The following is a 25968-nucleotide window of genomic DNA, read 5'->3' on the forward strand; positions in this document are numbered from 1 at the left end:
GTGCGAATGGACGTCGTGGTGGTAGACGGATTTCTGATTTGAACAAAACATTGCGTGCCATGGAAAAACTAATAATAGAAGAACAGAGACAGTTGGACTTAACAAAACAGACTTTAGAATGCGACACGCACACTTCAGACAAAACGGACATTTTGAGACGTAGCACCGGACCTCGACACCCGCCTGACAGATATAAGACTGACGCTAACGTTGACTTTATGTTTCCATTAGTGGCCACTAGTACAGGAACATATAAATATGTACCATTATCATTAACTGATGCACAGACTTTGGTCGATCAGCTTCTGCCTTTATGTAGTGGAGCGGCTGCCTGGATTAGAAAGCTGGACAGTCTGACAGGTGGCATGACTGTAGCACTTGGGGATTTTAGAAATATTATTAAAAGATCAACTACTTCCATGGAAGCAGCTGAAATAGAGAAAAAGGCTGAGACATTTACTGAACCTGACTATGATCTTTTCTATATGAACAATCATAAGGAAAAATTAGATAATAAAGACAAGGAGACACTTAAGTTACAAAGAGACCTACTAACTGTTCAACTAGCAGAAGCCAGGAAATCTGTAAATGATAATAAAAAGCAAACAAAGTCTGACACCATGATGCCTATGACTGCACTGCCACATATGCAATCACCACAAATATTTATGAACAAAAACACATACATGCCTACTCAATCTGGGCCACCACAAAACCCACCATATAATTATGAAACAACTAAATATTTCCCATATCAGCCCTACTCTGGGGGCAGGGGGCGTGGTAATGGTAGGTGGAGGGGCAGGGTCCACCACCAGACCGGGGCGTGCCTAAGATGTGGAGCTTTGGACCACTGGGTAGCACAATGTGAGGCACCACACCAACAGGCGGCACCAAAACCGGAGCCATCACATCTTCCTGCTGGCCAATACAGCATGGAGCCGTGGGGTGGACATTGACGGGGCCAAGAGGAGCACCAGGACAGCAGGGCCAGGGCAGAAGCCATGCTGTCATTAACTGTGGGGGCCTCCGAAATCGTTTTTCTGGTAGACACGGGAGCCACATGGTCAGCCATCAATAAAGTATTACCTGCACATCTGATGAGCGAACACACTGTGCAAGAAAGGGGCTTTTCGGGGAAATCTACATCACTGCAAAAAACAAGACATTTGCCAGTAAGTACTGGTACACAGACTGTGTCACATTCATTTTTAATTGCACCACAAGCACCCTTGAACATTTGTGGTAGAGACTATTTTATGCCAACCAGATGGAATCACACTTATGTGGTTGGACGGACACAAAACTGTGGCAGTGGTGGGGTACACTGACGGTATGTACCTGATGAGACCTCAACAGGATGAGTCGATAGACATTTCTTGGGCTTTAGTGACTGGACAGACGGACCGGTCACCACGACTCATTGCCTTGTTCCATCACTGGTCGCCTTGGATGAATATTACACAACCAATTTGGATTGCCCAATATAAACTAAAAACTAGAGACTGTGTAAGACATGTTAGCATTTTTAGAACTGACTGGTTACAGCAGACAATACATTTCTGACTTTGTCGGACGAACATAACCTTTTAGGGACATGGTGAAATCTATAGGGATGACAAATTTGTCTGGTAAGCTGAATTGGACGGTGGAGTCTGAACAGGTGTTTATAGACGTTAAACAAGCCTTATCCGTTGCAGTTGACTTGGCCAGACCTGACTATTAATTACCTTTTTACATGGATGTTTCTGAAACAGACACTGTGATAAATGGTGTACTGTTTCAGAAAAAGGGGGAAGGTAGAGCAGTACTAATGTATTCAAGTGTCCCATTGGACCTTATAGAGAGGAGACAATCAAAGTGTACAAGACATGTAGCAGGACTGACTAAATTAGTTCAGAAAACAGCACATTTGGTAGCAGGATATCCATTGCGCATTCTAACCACACATGGAGTAGTAGCGTACATAAACTCACAGATGTTCACACTCACTCCATTGAGACAGAGACGCATTCACAAAGCATTGACTGCACCCAACATCACCTACACACACGAAGGAGTTAATATGGCGGATGGGATGTTGGAAGGTCCACCACATGAGTGCGAGGAACAGGTGGAAAGGCAAGGAAAAGTAAGACCAGACTTACAAGCCACACCCATTCCAGGGTCATGGAATTTATGGACGGATGAGTGTGGGTACAGGGCAGATACAGGTGAAGTCAGAGCAGGATACGCAGTAGTTCAGGAAGCGAAGGGGGAAACACAAGAGTTTCAGACAGTTATTGCAGACGAAGTGAAACAAAACCCATCGGCGCAGAACGCAGAACTGCTAGCAGTAATTTCAGCATTAGAAGTGGCACATATAGGAAAACAACAAAACACTGGAAAATCTAAAACAATGGTGGCACCCATACATGTCAGCATTACTGGTTGATTACATCACTAAATGTCAGATTTGTAACACTCAGAACATAACAAAAAGCATTTAAACTAGCTCCAGGAAGGTTTCCATTGCCAGATTTTCATGGACATGAGATTAAAATGGATTACACAGATATGATTGACCCCATTAGGAGATATAGATATCTCCTGGTCGTTGTAGATAGATTCTCGGGGTGGGTAGAGGCACTCCCCACTCTGAGGGAAGATGTAAAATGAGTCTGTAAGTTTCTGATTAATTGTTGGATTTCGAACCATGAGTTTCCTAGGAAAATTTTTTTATTTTATATTTTTTCAGATAACGGGAGTCATTACACGAGTAAAACACTGCAGTGGGTGGAGCAGTCGTTGGGGCTGCGCCATAGCTATGGTTGTGTGTATCATCCTGCCTCACAAGGTCAGGTGGAGAGGATGAATCAAAATTTGAAAATCAAATTAGCAAAAATCAAACTGGCCACGGGCATGAATTGGCTTGATGCCCTTCCAATTGTTTTAATTAGTGTCCATAGTTAAGTGAACAGAAATACAGGGTTCACTCCTTTTGAATTAGGGAGGGGTATACCTTTTCAAGGCCCCTCCAACGCGCTTGCGTCCCCCCAGAAACTACCTCAAGCAGAGTACCGACAGCTATATGAGAACTAAAAGCTGTTTGTAAAGATTTCTCTATACAGGTGCAGGAAAGGAGAGAAGGAGAAGAAACAGAGGAGAAGGATCCAGAAGTGACAGTCTCACCTTGGGTCCTCCTGAAGGTTATCAAGCGGAAGTGGTACGAACCTCGCTGGACAGGACCCTACCAGGTGACAGAGAGAACCAGTTGTGCAGTCCGGCTGAAGGGTAAAGGCTTATAGTGGTACCACCTCACACAGTGCAGAGCCGCACCGACACCTAACATCAAACATTCACTGAAGGAAAACAACACTTCAGAAGAGGCTGATCAAGCAGCCTCAACCAACATAGGGGCAGAATAATCCCCTGAGGCAGGGGCACGACAAGGAAAGTCTATCCTTGCCCCCAGCGCAGATCCCTACCAACGGATGAAGAATACACTTTAACACATACACATATAGGGCTCATTGTAATCTCTTAGTCCAGAGAGTGAGTGGTAGGACAGAGGTGTCCACTCCTAACAGGAGTGGTGTAATTGCCCGCTACCAAGGCAAGGCAAGGCAAGGCAAGTTTATTTATAGAGCACCTTTCATACAGAAGCAATTCAAAGTGCTTTACAGAAAAAGAAATTACATTAAAAGCCAGAGTAAAATCATAAATTCCAATAAGACAATTACATAAAAAGAGTAAAATGATTAAAATGATTAAAACAATTTAAAATGACAATAAATGAAAAGAAATAAAAGAAATAAAATGCCGTTACAGAAAAGTGCAGAATATTTTAAACTGAGCTGTAAGCCTGCTCAAACAGGAGTGTTTTCAGTCTTGATTTAAATGTGTCTAACGTTGGGGCACTTCTAATATTCTCAGACAGCTGGTTCCATTTAAAAGTGGCATAGTAGCTAAATGCTGCCTCTCCATGTTTAGTTTTGACCCGAGGCAGGACTAACTGACTAGTTCCTAAAGATCTGAGATCTCTGCTCGGCTCATATCTCTGTAGCAGATCTGATAAATACGCTGGTCCTACCCCATTGAGACATTTATAAACCAGTAATAACACCTTAAAGTCTATTCTATAACAGACTGGTATCCAGTGTAAGGATTTGAGGATGGGGGTGATATGATCTCTTCTTTTGCTCCGAGTGAGAACTCTGGCAGCTGCATTTTGAATCAGCTGAAGCTGTTTAATGGTCTTTTTTGGAAGTCCAGCTAAGAGACCATTACAGTAATCAATCCTGCTAGAAATAAAAGCATGGATAAGTTTCTCCAGGTCTGGTTTAGTCAGAAAATCTCTAATCTTACTGATGTTCTTAAGATGGTAAAATGCTGATCTAGTAACCGCTTTAATATGACTACTAAAACTGAGATCTGAGTCCATTGATACACCAAGGTTGCGAGCCAGTTCTTTAGATTTGAGGGCTCTCGAGTCCAGATACGTAGCCAATCTTTGTCTCTCAGTGCTATTCCCAAATAGTATAATCTCAGTTTTATCTTTATTCAGCTGCAGAAAATTGTGTCCCATCCAGTTTGTGATGTGTTCAAGGCACTTGCTTAATAAGTCAACTGGGCCAGAGTCGTTTGGGGACAGGGCCATGTAAATCTGAGTATCATCTGCATAGCTGTGATAGGACAGCCCATAGTTCTGTAGAATCTGGCCAAGAGGAAGCATATATAAATTAAATAAAAGTGGACCAAGAATAGAGCCCTGGGGGACACCACAGGTTACTGGCATGTTCTCTGAAATATTATTTTCTATTTCTACAAAGTAGTTCCTGCCTTCCAGGTAAGAAATGAACCACTTCAGGACTGTTCCTGAGAGTCCAACCCAGTTTGCGAGTCTATCTATAAGAATCTTATGGTCAATGGTATCAAAGGCAGCACTAAGGTCAAGAAGTAATAGAAGAGATACCTTTCCAGCCTCTGTATTTAAGCGGATGTCATTAATTACCTTGATTAGAGCAGTCTCAGTGCTGTGATTAGACCGGAACCCGGACTGGAATTTGTCTAGGCTACTGTTTATGGACAAGAAACTAGTGATTTGCCTGAAAACTATTTTCTCAATGATTTTGCCCATGAACGGTAGATTAGAAATTGGCCTGTAGTTACTTATCAGAGAAGATTCTAAATTTTTCTTTTTTAGAAGAGGCTTTACAACTGCAGTTTTTAGTGAGCTCGGAAAAACCCCCGACATGAGTGAGGTGTTTACAATGTGGAGTATGTCTGGTGCTATAGTGTGAAACACACTCTTTAAAAAATTGGTTGGTAGTGTGTCAAGACTGCAAGTGGATGATTTGAGATGATTAACTGTGTCAGTTAAAATATTACTATCAACAGTACTGAACTCTGACATTTTAACTAAGGAGTTTTTATGAGGTGATGGAGAGGGTACAGACTCATTGTTGGATATAGATGTACTAATCGCTTGTCTGATATTCTGGATTTTAGTGTTAAAAAAGAATGCAAACTCATTACATCTCTCAGTTGATACTAATTCAGGGGCCATTGGTGTGGGTGAGTTAGTAAGTCTGTCGACCACGGTGAAGAGGATTTTGCTGTTGTTAGTGTTATTGTTGATGATGCTAGAGAAATAGGATTGTCGTGTTTTGCATATTGTCGCGTTGTATTGACGTAGCCTATCTTTGTAGATTTCTTTGTGAATATGAAGACTTGTTTTACGCCATCTGCGTTCTGCCTTGCGACACTCCCTCTTTTGGATTTGAACAACAGAAGCATTTCTCCATGGTGCTTTCTGTTTGCAAGACAAGGCCTTCATTTTAACTGGCGCAATCTCATCCATTACACTGACAATTTTTGTATTAAAACTATTCAGCAAATCATCAACAGAGTTGGATCGTTCACATGGTGTAGTGCACAATTTACTCATGAAAAGTGTAGCTGTGCAGTCCTTTATAATCCTTTTCTTGACACAAACTCTTCTATCTCTGATGACTGGTGAGGCCCACATATCAAAGAACACACAGTAGTGATCTGACAGTGCGACGTCCTTCACAGTCACTGATATGTTGAGACTCTTTGAGATAACAATATCCAGCGTGTGACCATGACAATGAGTACTCCCTGTAACATGCTGTGAAAGACCAAAAGAGTCCAATATGGCAAGTAGTTCCTTGGCAAAACAGTCCTTGGGATTGTCGATATGTATGTTAAAGTCACCAGCAATAACAAAATGGTCAAAGTCTGTAGAAATAAAGGACAGCATCTCTGTAAATTCATCAATAAAATTAGCGCTGTACTTCGGAGGCCTGTAGACAGTTACTAGTAATATCTGTGGTGTCCCTTTCAAAACTACACAGAGATTCTCAAATGTTGTGAAGTCTCCAAATGATAACTGCTTGCACTGAAAAGAACCATGGAACAAAGCAGCTAGACCTCCACCTTTTCTGCTGGCACGAGATGCATTTAAAAAATGAAAATCTGGAGGAGCCGACTCCAATAAAACAGTTGCAGCACTACATTCATTTAGCCAAGTCTCAGTTAAAAGTATAAAATCAAGCCCATGTGCTGTAATAAAATCATTAATTAAGTGTGATTTGTTTGTGAGAGATCTGATATTTAGAAGAGCTAACTTAGTAACTTGTGCACTTTGCCACAGAATCTCTGTTTCACATTTTATTTGCTGTAGATTGGCTACATTCACAGAATCTGACCTGAACTCTCTGTTCTTTCTCTCTCTGATAAGTACTGGAATGGGAGAGATTACAGGCATCAAAGGTCCAAGCTTGTTTTGAAAACATGTACTGCTGACATCATCACTGCAGCAGCCAGGACCCGAAAAACATCACTTTTCTTTGCCCTTATCAGCTGACGAAGCTGTGTGAAGCTCCTGCTGGCGATGGGGCCGTGAGCGAAGCTGCCTTTCCGGGGGTTGAGGAGCTTGTCTTTTCCGTTGAGGTGCTCTAGGTGGTGATGGAGTGTGATTATTCTTAGGGGACAGTCTGGGGGACTGCAGTGGAGAAGTGGCAGTAGATGATGGTGGAGTAGAAGCTGGGGTGGTTCTTCTTTGCACCTGAGGGCTGGCTGACAGGGAAAGTGACAGCCTTGTCCCAGCCGAAACCAGCTTCTCCATGGCTGCTGGGAGGTTCAGGTGGGGTGATGTGGGGGGGGAGATAGAGGACAAGGAGGATTCCTCTTGGGGTTTTGGTGTCTCTGGCAGCTGATAGAGTTGGTCATTGCCACTCATGTCCAGTGTCTGATGCTCCCTCAGGTCGTCCTCAGTGGAGAGAGGATGTTCCGGCTGTGACATGGTGTCATCAGCTTGTACAGGAGAGTTCCTGGATGTTGATGCTGATGCGCCACCCCCAAGAGAAGTAGATAGATTGCACACTGAGAAAATGAGATTGTCTGTCAGAAGTTTAACACCCCTCTTGTTTGTGTGCAGTCCGTCTCTCCTAAAAAGTTCTCTCTTCCCAAAAAACAAGTTAAAATTGTCAATGAAGTTCAGTCCATTTGACCTGCAGCTGTTCTGTAGCCAGGTGTTTAATCCCAGTAACCTTGAGAACATATTGGTGCCTCCTGCAGGTAGAGGTCCACTGATGAAAAATTGTATGTTGAACCTACTGAGTGTGTTAATGAGGTCATTAAAGTCTCTTTTTAGAACTTCAGACTCCTGCTTGATAGTGTCATTCTTTCCAACGTGTACAATAATCCTCTTCACATTGGTGTACTCAGCCAGTACAGCTGGAAACTTTGCAGTAAGTTCAGGCACGGTGATGTTTGGCTCGCATCTCACTATGAGTTTTGGGTTTGTTACCCCATTAACAGTGTCATCTCCAAAGATCAGGGTGTCTGCAGTAGGTTTGTTAGAGTTTTGAGACTGACTGACACTTCTGACACTTTCTGTGCTGTGTTCACTGCGTTTGTGATTCTCACGAAGGGCATGCAGTGGTTCAAACCTGTTTTTCAGCTGCAGTGAATAAGACCGGTTTTCTGGTTTGGGTCTGTGCTGTGCTCTCTCAGCAGCAGTGTTAGGTTTAGCAGCTGAAATCCCTGGACCAGCTGTGGTACCAGGAGTAGAGGACGAGACTACAGAGCTATACAAAGCACGGCGCTTGGGTCTAGCTTCAATCTGCACCCATTGCCCGTCTCTAGTTGTACTCACAGCAGTGTTGCCATTTACTCGATCCTCTGGTCTAGATCTGTGTCCCTCCACTGTCCGCTGCTCTGTTAGGTCCTCAGCCCACTATCTGCTGCCCGTACTCCCACTCACTGTTACTCCTCGCGCAGGTCCGACATGCCAGTCCTTAAACTCTGATAACAGGTTCCGAAAATCCCTTTCCAAAGCTGACATTCTCTGTAGAAGTCCGTAGCAATTCTGACAGCACATGTGTTGAACAAAATGAAGAGGCATTTCACAAGTTTCTTCTACTGTAGCCTGATGAAATATCCTGGTTGTTGGAACAGTCCTGGTTCCTAGAGCAATCACACTACTTTAAAAAGTATCAAAAGCAGAAAATATCCAGTTTTGGCTTCGTAGTGCTGCTGATTTGTGTATATTTAAAAGCTCAGATACTCTATCACAGGAAAAACAAGTCGGTTTTGAAAAAATAAAAGGAAAGAAATAGAAGATAGCAGAGCTAAGCAGCAAAGCGTCTGAACGGCAAGGAAGCAGGAAGCGAACCACCACAATCTGCCATCACGCTCTACCTAAGTCACTCGCCAAGCCGGGGGTGACCTAGGCAGACCAATTTAACATTAATTGCTTACCATTTATCTAAATGTATTGACCTGTCAGTTGGACAGGTCAAAAGGGGGAATTGTTGTGAAAAATAATTTTATTACTTTGTGTTAGTGGATAAATATCCTTAAATGATTAGTTAAAATTAAGCAATTATAATTGTGTGAAATCTTGTATCTTATATGTACTCATATGAATGACTAACCAGTATCTAGACATGCATTTAAACAGTTTAGAATCTGCACACTAACTGACATGCTGACTCAGTGTTTACACCTTTCTAATTTCTTAGATCTTTAACAGATCTGCACTTAGGCTTGTAGTATAAATTCCAAGTGTTAGTTAGGACAGTTGAACGTTAGAGCATCTCAGTGACCTTAAGTCCATCAATGACCTTAAGTCCATTAGTGACCCCTCTGGATCTTGGTGACAGAAAAGGAATGTGGGTAATAAAACCTACAGAGTCAGAAGGGCAGGATGAGTGTTTTGGGGTCATAGGTGCATGGGAAACCTGCACGCGAGGAACCTGAGTACTAACGTCTAATTATGCATATTAATATATGTTAATCAGCCAGAAACGCCTTGCCAGCAGGGTATTCGTCATTTGGGGTATAAAAACTTTGGAGTCAGATGGGAAGGTCAGAACTCTGCGTGGAAGGGCACTAGGTTGCGTTTCTTATGTATTAGTTCTCCTGGATCCAGTATTAAAATAAATACTTTGGTTTGCTTTGAACTTCACTCGACTGGTCTTTGTAACGCTTCCGGAACGAGCACGCCTCCCTCAGGAGAGGGGGTGTATTTTGGATCTTTTGGAGATCTTTTAAATTTTAATTACTTTAGGGAACGGTCCAAAAAGAACATTTAATTCTTCAGCAGGAGACAGGACAGACGACGGGACTGAAGTCAGGTACTGGGACTGAGCTAGAGGCAGGACAGAGGGTTGAAACAGGGACTGATGCAGCACAGGAGCAGAGACATGAGACTGGACAGGAGATGGGACTTGAGACAAGACAAGTAACTGGACTGGGCCTGGGTGCTGGGAACGGACAAGAGCAAAGACTGGTGATGAAACAGGGGACATAACTGGGGACAGGACAGAACCAGAAACATTAGACTGGACAGGGGTATGTGACTGGACAGAGGCTGGGTGCTGGGACTGGACAAAAGACCGGACAGAGGGTTGAAAAGGGGCCTGGACAGGACTAACAGGGGACTGGACAGGACTAGGCAGGGGAACAGGGACCATGACGTTTAAAGGGACAGACACGAACACCGTGACAGGGACAGGAATCGAAACAAAATCAGACACAGGTACAGGGACAAGGAGAGAGACAGGGACAGACAGGGGAACCAAGATAACATGGGGGTGCCTAGGACTGGCAAATGTCTGAGGGGAAGTTTGAGGAACCAGCCTGGGCACAGATCTGGGGATCTGCCTAGAGCGGCCTGTGCCACCGTCACAGATGCCGAAACGGCCGAAGCCACAGTCACGGGAGCAGAAACGGCCGTAGCCACAGTCACAGGGGCATGTGTGGCTGAGGGAGCCACCTTCTCTGGGACATGTGCGGCTGAGGGAGCCACCTTCTCTGGGGCATGTGCGGCTGAGGGAGCCGCCTTCTCTGGGGCATGTGCGGCTGAGGGAGCCGCCTTCTCTGGGGCATGTGCGGATGAGGGAGCCGCCTTCTCTGGGGCATGTGCGGCTGAGGGAGCCGCCTTCTCTGGGGCATGTGCGGCTGAGGGAGCCGCCTTCTCTGGGGCATGTGCGGCTGAGGGAGCCGCCTTCTCTGGGGCATGTGCGGCTGAGGGAGCCGCCTTCTCTGGGGCATGTGCGGCTGAGGGAGCCGCCTTCTCTGGGGCATGTGCGGCTGAGGGAGCCGCCTTCTCTGGGGCATGTGCGGCTGAGGGAGCCGCCTTCTCTGGGGCATGTGCGGCTGAGGGAGCCGCCTTCTATGGGGCATGTGCGGCTGAGGGAGCCGCCTTCTCTGGGGCATGTGTGGCTGAGGGAGCCACCTTCTCTGCGGCATGTGCGGCTGAGGAAGCCGCCTTCTCTGGGGCATGTGCGGCTGAGGAAGCCGCCTTCACGGGGACTGGAGCGGCTGGGGGAGCCGCCTTCACGGGGACTGGAGCGGCTGGGGGAGCCGCCTTCACGGGGACTGGAGCGGCTGGGGGAGCCGCCTTCACGGGGACAGGAGCGGCTGTGGAAGTCGCGTTCACGAGGACAGGAACAGCTGTGGAAGCCACTTTCTCTGGGGCATGTGCGGCTGGAGGCGCCGCTTTCACGAGGACAGGGGCGGCTGGAGGCGCCGCTTTCACAAGGACAGGAGCGGTGGGCGCCTCATTCACGGGGACAGGAGTGGCTGGAGGCGCCGCTTTCACGAGGACAGGAGCGGCTGGAGGCGCCGCTTTCACGAGGACAGGAGCGGCTGGAGGCGCCGCTTTCACGAGGACAGGAGCGGCTGGAGGCGCCGCTTTCACGAGGACAGGAGCGGCTGGGGTGGCCGCCTTGATGGAGACCTCCAGACTTGCCAAGAGGCTTGCAAGCTTCTCCTGGAGGTCAGGAGGGAGTGCAGAGAGGTGCTTGGGAGCTAGGGGCCTTGCGACGATGTTCCTGGAAACAGGAGGCCCTGCAGCGACGTCCACGGAGGCAGGGGGCCCTGCAGCGACGTCCACGGAGGCAGGGGGCCCTGCGGTGACATCCCGCACTGGAGCAGTTAAGGGTTTAGGGGGTCTGATGGGCGCACTCATGAGATCCCCTAGAGGTGCGCCACTGTTAGCCTCACCTCCGTAGTCCTGAGGTTGGAGGCTAACAGCCCCTACCCTTAACCTCCCAAAAAAAATTTCCCTGGACCTAAGGGGGTAATCCTCCAGCGAGGGGAAGACTCCAGCCCGCTTCTTTCGCCGACTCCTTCGACTCGCGCTGGCGCAATTGCTCAAATCACGAGTCGACTCCTCTGGTAGAGGATAAGGAACTGCGCCAGGCATGAGCTGGAGCCGGCTACTCCACTCCACCGCCCTGTCAAACAAAGTCTTTGTGCTAGCTGCGTCCTGAAGTATGTCGTTCATTCTGTTAGGCTTGTGGGGTGCGGACTGACAGATGCGGACGCACACGCTAATAACACAGACTTTATTTAACAGGAAATTAACAAAACAAACATTAACGAACTAGAGGGCAAACACTAAGCTGGGAAAGAACGAGACTGAGAACGAGAATCAGGAACAAACTGTACGAAGAGCAATACAAAGAACAACTGAACGAAACATTACCAAGAACAATACAATCCGAAGAACAAATGAACGACAACAGGAAGTGAGGGAAGGGGACTTAAATACAACAACAAACAAGAAACACCTGAAACGGATAACGAGAGTGACGAACAAGAAGGCGGAACAAAGGCGGGGAGTGAACGACAACAAAACAAAGCCATGTGCTGAGATCAGGAAAACAAACGAGACGAGGGCGTGACACAATGAGAGCACTAGGAGGGAGAACAAAGGCTGGTTTTTCAGATACATGAAGCTGGGTATCATCAGCATAACAGAAAAACGAATACTAAAATGTCAGAAGATATTGCCAAGAGGAATAATTTAAATATTCAGTAGGCTGTAGAACTCTCTGAACAATTTAAAGGGAAATGGGAAATCTGCTTGTTTAAACAATGTGTGCCTACAGATACATCACTGTCTAGGTGTGAGGGATGTGCACATGCTAACCAAGAGTATACCAAATTTATACCAAGGAGCAGTATGAAAAAATGTGTCAGTCCATGTTTTTACGGGTGCTAATATGTATAGTGCAGAAAACAGACTATCATTGTAATAGTCGATAAGCTCAGAAGGTGAAGAACTAGGAGCAAAAAAAAGGGATATTAATTAAATAAATTAATAAGATCCTGTAGATTATCATGTCTGATATTACGATAATAAATAATACAGTGAAACTTTGATTTACCATGATGTAAACTGGCATTGAATTTATAGTTTTTATAGACTATAATTCCATCCATCCATCCATTATCTGTAACCGCTTATCCAATTTAGGGTTGCGGGGGTCCAGAGCCTACCTGGAATCATCGGGCGCAAGGCGGGAATACACCCTGGAGGGGACGCCAGTCCTTCACAGGGCAGCACAGACACACACACATTCACACCTACGGCCACTTTCGAGTCTAGACTATAATTTATAGTCTGAAATGGGTAGCTCAACAAAAGTGATATTATTTGGTGTGATGCCAGAACAGCAAACTAAGTCAAGTGTATGACCCTTGAAGTGTGTAGCAAAATTCACATAGTGTGTTAGGCCAAATCTATCTAACACTGTATCTTTAGCAAACATTTTATCATTATTGTCAAAATAAACATTAAAATCGCCCACTGAAATGAAATTAGAAAATATTGCACTGAGAGTTGTTAAAACTGGGGCGGCATGGTGGTGCAGCAGGTAGTGTCGCAGTCACACAGCTCCAGGGGCCTGGAGGTTGTGGGTTCGATTCCCGCTCCGGGTGACTGTCTGTGAGGAGTTGGTGTGTTCTCCCCGTGTCCGCGTGGGTTTCCTCCGGGTGCTCCGGTTTCCTCCCACAGTCCAAAAACACACGTTGCAGGTGGATTGGCGACTTGAAAGTGTCCGTAGGTGTGAGTGAATGTGTCTGTGTTGCCCTGTGAAGGACTGGCGTCCCCTCCAGGGTGTATTCCTGCCTTGCGCCCAATGATTCCAGGTAGGCTCTGGACCCCCTGCGACCCTAAATTGGATAAGCGGTTACAGATAATGGATGGATGGATGGAGTTGTTAAAACTATTCACAGTTCAGAAATAAAAGTTTTGGGTGATGATTTTGAAGGTCTGTACAGAACAGCAATGAAAATAGGTATAAGTCCACAGAGCTTAACAGCCAGCAGTTAAAAGGAGGACTAATTAGGCAACATGAGGGTTGTTAGTTTTATATTTTCACAGTAAACCAACATGAGATCACCTCCCTTGCCAGAAGAATAAGATTTGCATAACATAGCAGAAAGTGTAATCCACAGCAGCATCTCAAAGTTTACCATGATTTCATTGCTCATCCAATGTTTAAAATAAACACATAAAACAACAAACAAAAATCCTTAGGAGCTGTGGCAGCCAAGCATGCTGGCATTCACCCAACCAGAAATGTGATGGGGCTTCTTAGTGTTAAAACAGAATGTAACTCCGTATCATTTAAAGTGGATGGGAAAAATAAGAAGCTGTCAAATGACAAGCTAACTGCAGTCTCATAAAGCTGATAGGATAGGCCTCCTTTCACTATCTGTTGGTTCTAATTGGCAATTAAATTCCTGATTCAATTGTCATTTGCTCCACATCTGGGGGAGCCTGCTTTTTCTACTCTCCTGGCTGATGGAGAATATCTGCTTTTACTCCTACACACCAATAAAGAGCGGTCATTTGCACTGTTGCTAATCTGCCTTGAATTTGACAGAGAGTGACAACATTCTGCCTCCACACAATGTATCTGCTCAACACATATCTACAAATTTTCCCCCTGTTTTCCTATATTCCTATCTGTGATTGGGTTTAATTTGTGAATTAACAGACATGTATCTGTCAAGTATTTTGAGACTTATCTCTCTCAAAATGTTTGGCTCAGTCTAACCTTTCACTTTTTCACTGAGCTCTGAGCTGCTTAAATGATGGGAGTGGTGGTGTGACTGAAAGGATGGGTATGGATGAACAATAAATATTTGTTTGATTCTGAGATGCTGGTTCTCTATTGTGACCTGTGTTAGCAGAACATCACATGGTTCCCTTTTAAATTATAATAAAAGAAGCAACAGATGATTGAAATCCAGTTATGCCTTACAATTTTTAAAAGGTGCCAATAATTTTGTCCTATCCTTGCGGAATAAACATTTGAATACTGAAGCATTTGTAATTGCAAAGGTTTTCTGAGAAAAGTTGCGCATTTTGTGATAGAAAGCCCAGGGTGCAAAGATTATGTCCATAACTAGCTTATTACGTCCTATACAAGGTGCAAAATCAAGCCTAGTTTTGTTGGATCACCATCAGCTACAAAGCATTTGTCATAGAAGTGTTAGCATTTTCAGCAAACTGGAATCTGGACGTGAGTCATTGACATGAGTTTAAAATTATACATCCATATTTTTAGAACTGCTACAGAGTGCTACATTAATTTCATGCAAACTTAAATATGAATGCATTAAAAAAACTATTTTCAGTAAGCAGTTTGTATTTACTTTTTTGTTATATTGAAAGAAAATGTAAATTATACTGTAACTTAGGCCACACATTTTAAGTGTTATTTTTTCCAATATGTTAAATTGAGGAATTGAGCGGTAACTGTACATTAAATGAAGTGTGTTTTCTGCATCATCTTCCAAACTTGCAAATAAACTGTATTATAATATATTCATGACTTACCATTATCTTCATTATTGGCATTTGTTACAATGAGGATTTTTTTGTCAGAACTTATTTGATTTTTTGCACTGACAGAATTATCATTCATACTCCAGGATATGTCCAAGTAATTTGAATCAGGAGGAGTACAATTCAAAGTGAAGTTATTTCCAGGGTAAATGTAGCTGTTTGCATCATACAAGCCATTTTCCTCTAAAAATAAAAGCCATAGAGTCCAAGTTAGCATTGTGGTATACATGTAAATCTGTGATAATAAATTACTTAATTTCAAACTGATGTGGAACTAGAAACTAAAATATCACCTTACCAGTTTGAGCAAATGAATTCACCTTAATTCCTTGTGCATCAAGAACAGAAATCAACTGACTATTTGCTGCATTAAATGAAATTATATTACTTGTTGTTACAATTGAAAAATCTGATATCACACTGCCAGGCCTGTTAAAAAAGCAGAAAATATAATCAACATCATACCTGTACAAAGCTATATATTTGATCCAAATCAAGCATGGAGATTATTTAAAAATGGCTTGTTTGTGTAAACAGGTACAGTACATACCTGTATCGAATCACATTAACAGAACCAGCTTTGTATGAAGTAAGATATTGTTTGTAAGCACTTTCAACCTGAAAAAAAACACTTTGATTAGAAACATTCTGGAATTTTTAAACTTCCTGGAAAAGAAAAGAGAAAAAACGTATATATGCCACACTTACTGAGCTCTCAATGATCGTTGTGAGAGATTTATATGTTTGACTGATTTTGTTTGTGAGAGAGCTGTCAAACACTTGATTTATTGTCATTGATATAGTAGTAGTGATTTCTAAATAAAACAGAAAACAATATTTAATTATTAAATTAAAGAAAAGACCCATTTAAGAATCATTCACATAACAGGGTGTTATATGTCCAATACACTGGGAACAAAGTTATATACTGGGGGAAAACAAAAACATTATTTGCTGCATATGCAATACCTACAGCACATTCTTCTGTTTTTCTTGTATGTTATAATCATATCTTGATGATTATTAATGATGAAGAATAACTATTTTTGAGGACCCCACCATGCCAGAGTGAATGATAATACATATTGCTATAATAAACCTAACATGTTCTGACCAGGTAGGCCTACAAAATACATTTACTGACAAATTGACTCACTGATATTCTTTCCATCTTATATGGTGAAAAATGCCCGATCAACTTTCCACCTTAAATAGTGCTCTTAAATAAATGTATTCATAATATATTACTCACAATAAGTAATCTAGGGGAATACGTTACAAATTACATTTTAGGGAAGGTATTTTGTATTTTGTAGTGAAACTTTGGCAGGAACCCTCCCAACACTGTAAATCATACAGTTTTCATCAAAAACATATCCTTTTGATCCGATATGTGTTTCACTTGGTTCCAACAACAACTTCTTGGTGCATTATTTTATTGTTTTGGTAAGGAACTATAAAATGCGGGGGCGGCACGGTGGCGCAGCAGGTAGTGTCGCAGTCACACAGCTCCAGGGGCCTGGAGGTTGTGGGTTCGATTCCCGCTCCGGGTGACTGTCTGTGAGGAGTTGGTGTGTTCTCCCCGTGTCCGCGTGGGTTTCCTCCGGGTGCTCCGGTTTTCTCCCACAGTCCAAAAACACACGTTGCAGGTGGATTGGCAACTTGAAAGTAGGTGTGAATGTGTGTGTGTGTCTGTGTTGCCCTGTGAAGGACTGGCACCCCTTCCAGGGTGTATTCCTGCCTTGCGCCCAATGATTCCAGGTAGGCTCTGGACCCCCCGCGACCCTAAATTGGATAAGCGGTTACAGATAATGGATGGATAATGGACTATAAAATGCCAATGGCGAAGAATCCACAGTGAATAGATCTACAAACCCCATTTCCAAGTTTGGAAAATATTGTAAAATCCATGAAAAATGTAATCTGTGCTGCATTTATTCTCTTGAATCTTTATATAAGGCAAATGTAAAAAGAAAATTTGTCCAAAGTTTTCACTGACCAACTTTTGTGTTTTGTAAATATATAAATAAGTTCAATCAGAAACAACAGTTGGGACAGGCAGTACAAAAGTGAAAAGTTGATTGAAATTTCACATTGCTCTGAAGCGTTATTCTATAGGTGGGAACGTTCAGGGAGTCAGGGGAAATGTTGAGGTGTAAAGACCATTGGCAGAAACAGCTGCTGATGTGTGTGGCCATCGAGCACTCAAGCAGTTTTGTTTGAGAAACCAACGTTTCACTTCTGATAAACATAGAAACATGGGCTTGGGATTAATTTGGGAATAATTTTCACTAACACAGTCTGCTGCAGTATCAGAAAATGCAACATAAAATTGTCTTATTCAAAAAGGATCCCATACATTAATTTTGCACAGAAACGCTGGTGAGTTCTTTTGGCCCAGTCAGATGTCCTTTTGTCAGATGAATCCACATTCCAGCTTGTTTTGGGGAAAAACAGACGTCCAATTTTACATGCAAATCACAAAACCAGGCTTGGGTTTCCCTAAAGTATCTTAGTTAGTACAAATAAGATTCTTAAGTGGTAGAGTGAGCATTACACTGAACACCCTCTCCCATTTAAGATGATGAGTAAGATGGTTTTGGAAAACTGGGCCAAGACTGCTACGAACTAAAACTGCAAAAGCCAGCATGTGTGATGGCATGGTGGGTGCATTAGTGCCCAAAGGATGGATGATCTGCATATATGTGAAAGTACCATTGATTTGAATATTCTGGATATGTGTGATATTGGTATTTTGGAGACACATGTGCTACCATCCAGATGATGCTATTCACAGGCACTTCACATCTGTTTTAGCAGGACAATGCCAGGCCTCATTCTGCATGAGCTACTACAGTGTTGATTCATAGACATAGAGTTTGTATACTTTATTGACCTGCATACAGTCCAGATCTTCCTCCTATTTAAAATGTCTGGTGCACTTGTAAAAAGCAAGAATGTCCAAAAAAGTCAGTGAAAACACTGAAAATATTTTGTCTGCTAAATAAATATTCTAGTGCATTAAAAATTACAGATTTCAGGTTATTTAGCATATTTAGGAAGTGACAGAATATTTTTCATGGTTTGTAAGACGTGAAAATGTTTAGATCAAATTTCAGATATCTAATAGAAGCTACAGGTGAATATTTAATTATTTTGGTAATGAGGATATGTATCAACAGAAGAGCAAAGAATTTCCCTTGCCTGGAGAAGGATTACTGGGGCCCCACCCTGGAGCCACGCCCAGGGAAAGGGCTTCTCTGTGAGTGGCTGGACTTTCACTCATGGGACCCGGCCAGTCTTGAACCGAAAGAGTAACATGGGTCCACTCTCCAATGGGTCACCCACCTGTGGGGGTGATAGTAATCAAGGTCCGATGCAGTGTGGATCATATGGCAGCCAAGGGCATTCTGATCCTCAGTTACTGAAACTGGCTCTTGGAACATGGAATGAAACCTCTCTGGTGGAAAAGGAGCCTGAGCTGGTGTATGAAGTTGAGATGTGTACACAGCATGGATTCTGGGACCAAACTTCTCAAGAAGGGCTTGATGCTCTTTCACTCTGGAGTTTATCCGTAACAAACACCATGTTCAAGCATAAGGGTGTCCATAAATACACATGGCATCAGGATACTCCAGGCTGCATTTTAATAACCGACTTCAAAGTAGTGTCATCAGACTTCTCATATGTTCTAGTGGAAAAAAAGTGGAGTGCTCTCTCCAGGTTGGAAGGGAGATCCTGCCTCAAGTGGAGGAGTTCAAGTATCTTGGGGTCTTGTTCACGAGTAAGGGAAAGATATAGTGAAAGGTTATCAGGCAGATTGGTACAGCGTCTGCATTAATGCAGACTGTGCACCTGTCCACTGTGGTGAGGAGAGAGCCGAGCCAAGAAGCAAGGCTCTGGATTTACCGTTCATTCAATATGTCCCAACCCTCACATAAGGTTATGACCTTTGGGTAATGAATGAAGAAACGTGAAAGCGAGTACAAGCAGCTGAAATGAGTTTTCTCCGGCGGGTGTCTGAACTCTCCCTTATAGATAGGGTGAGGAGTTCGGACATCTGTGAGAGACTCTCTCTTTACATAGAGAGGATCCAGTTCAGGTGGTTTGGGCATCTGGTCCAGATGGATCCTGGACGCATCCCTGGTGAAGTGTTTCAGGCATGTCCAACTGGGAGGAGACCCCATGAATAACCCTGAACACGCTGGAGAGATTATATATCTCGACTGGCCTAGGAATGCCTTGGTATCCCCCCGGAGGGGCTGGAAGAAGTGGCTAGGGAAGGGGAGGTTTGGGTTTCTTTATTCTGACTGCTTCCCCATGACTTGGACACGGATATGCGGTAGACAATGGATGGATAAATGGAAGTATAGATATATATTTGTATATATGTCAACCAAATGAATACCTACATAATTTTGTTTAGCCAGGTGTTTGCTCTAAACCCATGTCTATAATTCATAATATTTAAGGGAAACATACAAAATTACTTATTCATAATTGTAAAAGAGTTATTTCACTGGAAACATGAAGAGTTTTAGCCAATTAATGTAAATCTCAAAACCAGGAAAAATGTAGAAGAAACTCCACACTAATTAAAATTTAGCTCAAATAACAGCAGCATCTTTCAATATAAATATTAAAGAAGTATATAAATACAATCATTACTTTACTAATTAAAGAAAATAAGAAAAATTTGTTAAGATTTTGAGCTCCATTTCTGTTATCCCTGCCTTTGGAAACCACAGATATTTTTAGTGCAATATTGGTTAGCAATTAAAAAAAAATGTTCTAAATAAGAAAATTACAACCATATTTATATATATAAAAAAAATTACATACCATGTGGAGTGGTAGGATTGGTGGGAGGTTTAGGAGGCGTGGCTGTGGAGGCAGGGGTGGGGAGGGAGAACAAAACAAAATAATTAGCATTTTCTCTTCCCAAATTATTATAACATAACATTTAAAAAATATGATGTGACCCAGTGGTAATGCACACTATTATGACTAAGCAAACTTCTCATAGTTTTAAATTTCATGATAAAAAGAAAAAACAAATGAAACTGATGTTCTACTGAAAAGAAGCAGGTAGTGTTGCACACACACACATATATATATAAACATACATTTCTAAATAAGAAAGTTACAACCATATTTATAAAAAACTAAATAAATTACATACTAAGTGGATTGGCAGGAGTGGAAGGAGGTGTAGATGGGGTGGCTGTGGAGGCAGGGGTGGGGAGAAAAAAACAATTAGTATTTTCACTTCCAAAATTATTATAAAGTAAAATTAAAAAATGTCATGTGACCCAGTGGTAAGGCACACTATTATGACTAAGCAAACGTCTCATAGTTTTAAATTTCATAAAAAAAAGAAAAAACAAAAAACACTGCACTTAGATCTAGTTAAAGGGTACAGAGAGAGACAGAATCCACAGCTAAAAGAACATAATTCAATATTTCTATTAAGGCTGTTTCAGTGCTGTGGAAGGGACAGAATCCAGACTGGAAAGGTTCAAAGAGATTGTGAGTTTCAAGATAATTTTGAAGATGACTGGCATAATTATGTTCAAAGATTTTGGCCCGAAAAGGAAGATTAGACATAGACGGTTTCCAGTTGGGATTCATAACTTTTCGGCTAGAATTTTTCGGTGTAGCCAAGTGGCAGAAGGTGTCCAGTTTGGTGGTCTCAGGATCCCATGTCTGCTTTTTTGCAGATAATGTGGTCCTGTTGGATTCATCAAGCTGGGACCTCCAGCTCTTGCCTTACCCGTTTGCAGCTGAGTGTGAAGTGGCAGGGACAAGAATCAGCACCTCCAATTCTGAGACCATGGTACTGTGTTGGAAAAAAGTGGAGTGCTCTCTCCAGGTTGGAAGAAAGATCCTGTCTCAAGTGGAGGAGTTCAAGTATCTCGGGGTCTTGTTCATGAGTTAGGGAAAGATAGAGTGAAAGGTTATCGGGCAGATTGGTGCAGCATATGCATTAATGCAGACTGTGCACCTCTCCACTGTGGTGAAGAGGGAGCTGAGCCGAGAAGCAAGGCTCTGGATTTACCGTTCATTCTACGTCCCAACCCTCACTGAAGGTTATGAGCTTTAGGTAATGATTGAAAGAATGAGAGAGCGAGTACAAGCAGCTGAAATGAGTTTTCTTTGGCGGCATCCCCCAGCGCTTCTGTTCCTGTGCCGGCGGCGTCCCCCGCCGATTCTGTTCCTGTGCCGGCGACCCGTGACTGTGGCCCCGGCAGCTTCTGCACCCGTGACTGTGGCCGCGGCCGCTTCTGCACCCGTGACTGGGGCCCCGGCCCCTTCTGCACCCCTGACTGTGGCCCCGGCCGCTTCTGAACCCGTAACTGTGGGCTGGCCCCAAGAACATCGGGCCGATCCCCAGAACTGTGCCCAGGCTGGTACCTCAGGCTTCCCCACAGACTCTTACCAGTCCTGGGTCCTCCTGTTATTTTGGTTCCGTGTCTGTCCCTGTCCTGGTTCCTGCTTCTGTCCTAGTCCTTGTACCTGTGTCTGCCTTTGTCTCTGTTCCTGTCCCTGTCACTGTGTTTGTGTCTGTCCCCATAAATGTCCTAGTCCCAGTTCCCCAGCCAAGTTCTGTCCAGTCCCCTGTTAATAATCCAGTCCAGTCCCTGTTTCATCCCTCTGTCCAGTCTCCAGTCCAGTCCCTGTTTCAACCCTCTGTCCAGTCTCCAGTCCAGTCCCTGTTTCAACCCTCTGTCCAGTCTCTAGTCCAGTCTCCGTTTCAACCCTCTGCCCAGTCTCTAGTCCAGTCCCTGTTTCAACCCTCTGTCCAGTCTCCAGCTCAGTCCCCTTTTCAACCCTCTGTCCAGTCTCCAGTCCAGTCCCTGCTTCAACCCTCTGTCCTGCCTGGTGTCCAGTCCCAGCACCCAGCCTCAGTCCAGTCACCTGCCTTGTCTCAAGTTCAGTCACCCGTCCTGTCTCAAGCCTCAGTCCTGTCACCTGTCCTGTCTCCCATCCAGTCCTCATTCCCATCCAGTGTCCTGGCCAATGTCAAGGGACTTGCGCGTTTTGGAGGGGGCATCTGTCACGTCCTGTGTTTGTTTTCCTAGCCAAGAGCTCATTTAGCACATGGCTCTGTTTATTCTTCCTGTCTCTGCCCTAGTCCCGCCTTAGCTCCTCCCTCTTGTCTGAGTCTCCTTTGTAGTCCTGCCCTCTCATTATTGTCCCCAGGTGTTTCTTATCAGTGATCTGTGTATATATATAGTCCCTTTGTTTCAGTGTTCCCTTGTTGGTTCTTGTGTGTGTGTAGATATGTTTCTTTGTCTGCTGTCTTACACATTACCACCAGATCACAGTTATGTTCCTGTTCTAGTTATGTTCCCTAAGTTCTTGTTTGTTTTCTTGCCTGCCTGCTCCTGTTTGTTTTCTTTTGTTGGGTGTTTGCCTTAGTTTTGGTTTTGCGTGTACGTCCACCTCCTCATCCTCCTTCTACTGTGACAGCACCGATCCATTGTGGTGAAGAGAGAGCTGAGCAGAAAAGCAAAGCTCTCGATTTACGGTTCAATCTACGTCCCAACCCTCACTTAAGGTTATGAGCTTTGGGTAATGACTGAAAGAATGAGAGGGCAAGTACAAGCATCTGAAATGAGTTTTCTTTGGCGGGTGTCTGAACTCTCCCTTATAGATAGGGTGACGAGTTCGGACATCCGAGAGAGACTCTCCCTTCACATAGAGAGGATCCAGTTGAGGTGGTTTGGGCATCTGGTCCAGATGCATCCTGGATGCACCTCTGGTGAGGTGTTTCAGGCATGTCCAACTGGGAGGAGACTCCAGGGAAGACCCTGAACATGCTGGAGAGATTATATATCTCGACTGGCCTAGGAATACCTTGGTATATCCCCGGAAGAGCTGGAAGAAGTGGCTAGGGAGAGGGAGGTCTGTGTTTCTTTACTCTGACTGCTACCCCCGTGACTTGGACACGGATATGCGGTAGACAATGGATGGATGAATGGAAATATGGATATATATTTGTATAAATGTCAACCTAAATAAAAAATCTACATCATTTTGCTTAGCCAGTTGTTTGCTCTAAACCCATGTCTATATTTCATAATACTTAAGGGAAACATACAAAATAACTTATTCATAATAATGAAAAAAATGGTTTCACTGGAAACATGGATGAAGAGTTTTAGGCAATAAATGCAAATCTCAACACCAGGGAAAATGTAGAAGAAACTCCACACTCATTAAATTAACTCAAGTAACAGCAGCATCTTTCATTACAATTGTTAAAGAAGTATATGAATATGATTATTCCTTGTTAATTAAATAAAATAAGAAAAATTTGTTAATATTTTGAGCTCCATGTATATTATCCATGCCTTTGGAAACCACAGACATTTTTGGTGCATCGATGGTTAGCAATTTTAAATGAACAAATGTTCTAAATAAGGAAATAACAACAATATATATATATATATATATATATATATATATATATATATATATGTATATGTATATATATATATATATATATATATATATATATATATATACATTTCTAAATTAGAAAATTACAGCCATATATATACATTTCTATATAAGTAAATTACAACCATATTTATAAAAAACTAAATAAATTACATACTAAGTGGATTGGCAGGAGTGGAAGGAGGTGTAGATGGGGTGGCTGTGGAGGCAGGGGTGGGGAGAAAAAAACAATTAGTATTTTCACTTCCAAAATTATTATAAAGTAAAATTAAAAAAATGTCATGTGACCCAGTGGTAAGGCACACTATTATGACTAAGCAAACGTCTCATAGTTTTAAATTTCATAAAAAAGAAAAAACAAAAAAAACTGCACTTAGATCTAGTTAAAGGATACAGAGAGAGACAGAATCCACAGCTAAAAGAACATAATTCAATATTTCTATTAAGGCTGTTTCAGTGCTGTGGAAGGGACAGAATCCAGACTGGAAAGGTTCAAAGAGATTGTGAGTTTCAAGGTAATTTTGAAGATGACTGGCATAATTATGTTCAAAGATTTTGGCCCGAAAAGGAAGATTAGAGATTGACGGTTTCCAGTTGGGATTCATAACTTTTCAGCTAGAATTTTTCAGTGTAGCCAAGTGGCAGAAGGTGTCCTGTTTGGTGGTCTCAGGATCCCATGTCTGCTTTTTTGCAGATAATGTGGTCCTGTTGGATTCATCAAGCTGGGACCTCCAGCTCTTGCCTTACCCGTTTGCAGCTGAGTGTGAAGTGGCAGGGACAAGAATCAGCACCTCCAATTCTGAGACCATGGTACTGTGTTGGAAAAAAGTGGAGTGCTCTCTCCAGGTTGGAAGAAAGATCCTGTCTCAAGTGGAGGAGTTCAAGTATCTCGGGGTCTTGTTCACGAGTTAGGGAAAGATAGAGTAAAAGGTTATCAGGCAGATTGGTGCAGCATATGCATTAATGCAGACTGTGCACCTCTCCACTGTGGTGAAGAGAGAGCTGAGCCGAGAAGCAAGGCTCTGGATTTACCGTTCATTCTACGTCCCAACCCTCACTGAAGGATATGAGCTTTGGGTAATGACTGAAAGAATGACTCTCCCTTCACATAGAGAGGATCCAGTTGATCCTGGATGCATCCCTGGTGAGGTGTTTCAGGCATGTCCAACTGGGAGGAGACCCTAGGGAAGACCCTGAACATGCTGGAGAGATTATATATCTCAACTGGCCTAGGAATACCTTGGTATATCCCCGGAAGAGCTGGAAGAAGTGGCTAGGGAGAGGGAGGTCTACGTTTCTTTTACTCTGACTGCTACCCCCGTGACTTGGACACGGATATGCGGTAGACAATGGATGGATGAATGGAAATATAGATATATATTTGTATAAATGTCAGTCTAAATAAAAATCTACATCATTTTGCTTAGCCAGGTGCCTGCTCTAAACCCATGTCTATGTTTCATAATACTTAAGGGAAACATACAAAATAACTTATTCATAATAATGAATAATGAAAAAAATGGTTTCACTGGAAACATGTATGAATAGTTTTAGGCAATAAATGCAAATCTCAACACCAGGGAAAATGTAGAAGAAACTCCACACTCATTAAATTAACTCAAGTAACAGCAGCATCTTTCATTACAATTGTTAAAGGAGTATATGAATATGATTATTCCTTGTTAATTAAAAAAAATAAGAAAAAATTGTTAATATTTTGAGCTCCATGTATATTATCCATGCCTTTGGAAAGCACAGACATTTTTGGTGCATCGATGGTTAGATGAACAAATGTTCTAAATAAGGAAATTACAACCATATATATACATTTCTATATAAGTAAATCAAAACCATATTTATTTAAAAAAAATTACATACTAAGTGGAGTGGCAGGAGTGGAAGGAGGTGTAGATGGGGTGGCTGTGGAGGCAGGGTTGGGGAGAAAAAAACAATTAGTATTTTCACTTCCAAAATTATTATAAAGTAAAATTAAAAAATGCCATGTGACCCAGTGGTAAGGCACACTATTATGACTAAGCAAATGTCTCATAGTTTTAAATTTCATATAAAAAAAAAAAAAAGAAAAAAAAAAAAAAAACGCTGCACATAGATCTAGTTAAAGGATACAGAGAGAGACAGAATCCACAGCTAAAAGCACATAATTCAATATTTCTATTAATGGTTGTTTCAGTGCTGTGGAAGGGACGGAATCCAGACTGGAAAGGTTCAAAGAGATTGTGAGTTTCAAGATAATTTTGAAGATGACTGGCATAATTATGTTCAAAGATTTTGGCCAGAAAAGGAAGATTAGAGATAGACGGTTTCCAGTTGGGGTTCATAAC

General features: G+C 42.8%; 1 protein-coding gene across 1 annotated transcript in view; it reads right to left on the reverse strand.

Moving 5' to 3' along the window:
* The window catches only part of LOC136702713 (adhesion G protein-coupled receptor F5-like), a 55842-nt gene that overhangs the window by 18750 nt on the left and 11124 nt on the right, over positions 1-25968 (reverse strand). The window contains exons 9-14 of the mRNA XM_066677862.1: positions 25505-25546; positions 20003-20044; positions 15869-15975; positions 15711-15778; positions 15459-15589; positions 15152-15343 (exon numbers count right to left, since the gene is read on the reverse strand). Coding sequence (XP_066533959.1) covers positions 15152-15343; positions 15459-15589; positions 15711-15778; positions 15869-15975; positions 20003-20044; positions 25505-25546 — 582 coding nt within the window. The remainder of the gene's footprint in view (positions 1-15151; positions 15344-15458; positions 15590-15710; positions 15779-15868; positions 15976-20002; positions 20045-25504; positions 25547-25968) is intronic.

This window comes from Hoplias malabaricus, chromosome 7 (genome assembly GCF_029633855.1).
Source record: "Hoplias malabaricus isolate fHopMal1 chromosome 7, fHopMal1.hap1, whole genome shotgun sequence".
NCBI lineage: Eukaryota > Metazoa > Chordata > Actinopteri > Characiformes > Erythrinidae > Hoplias > Hoplias malabaricus.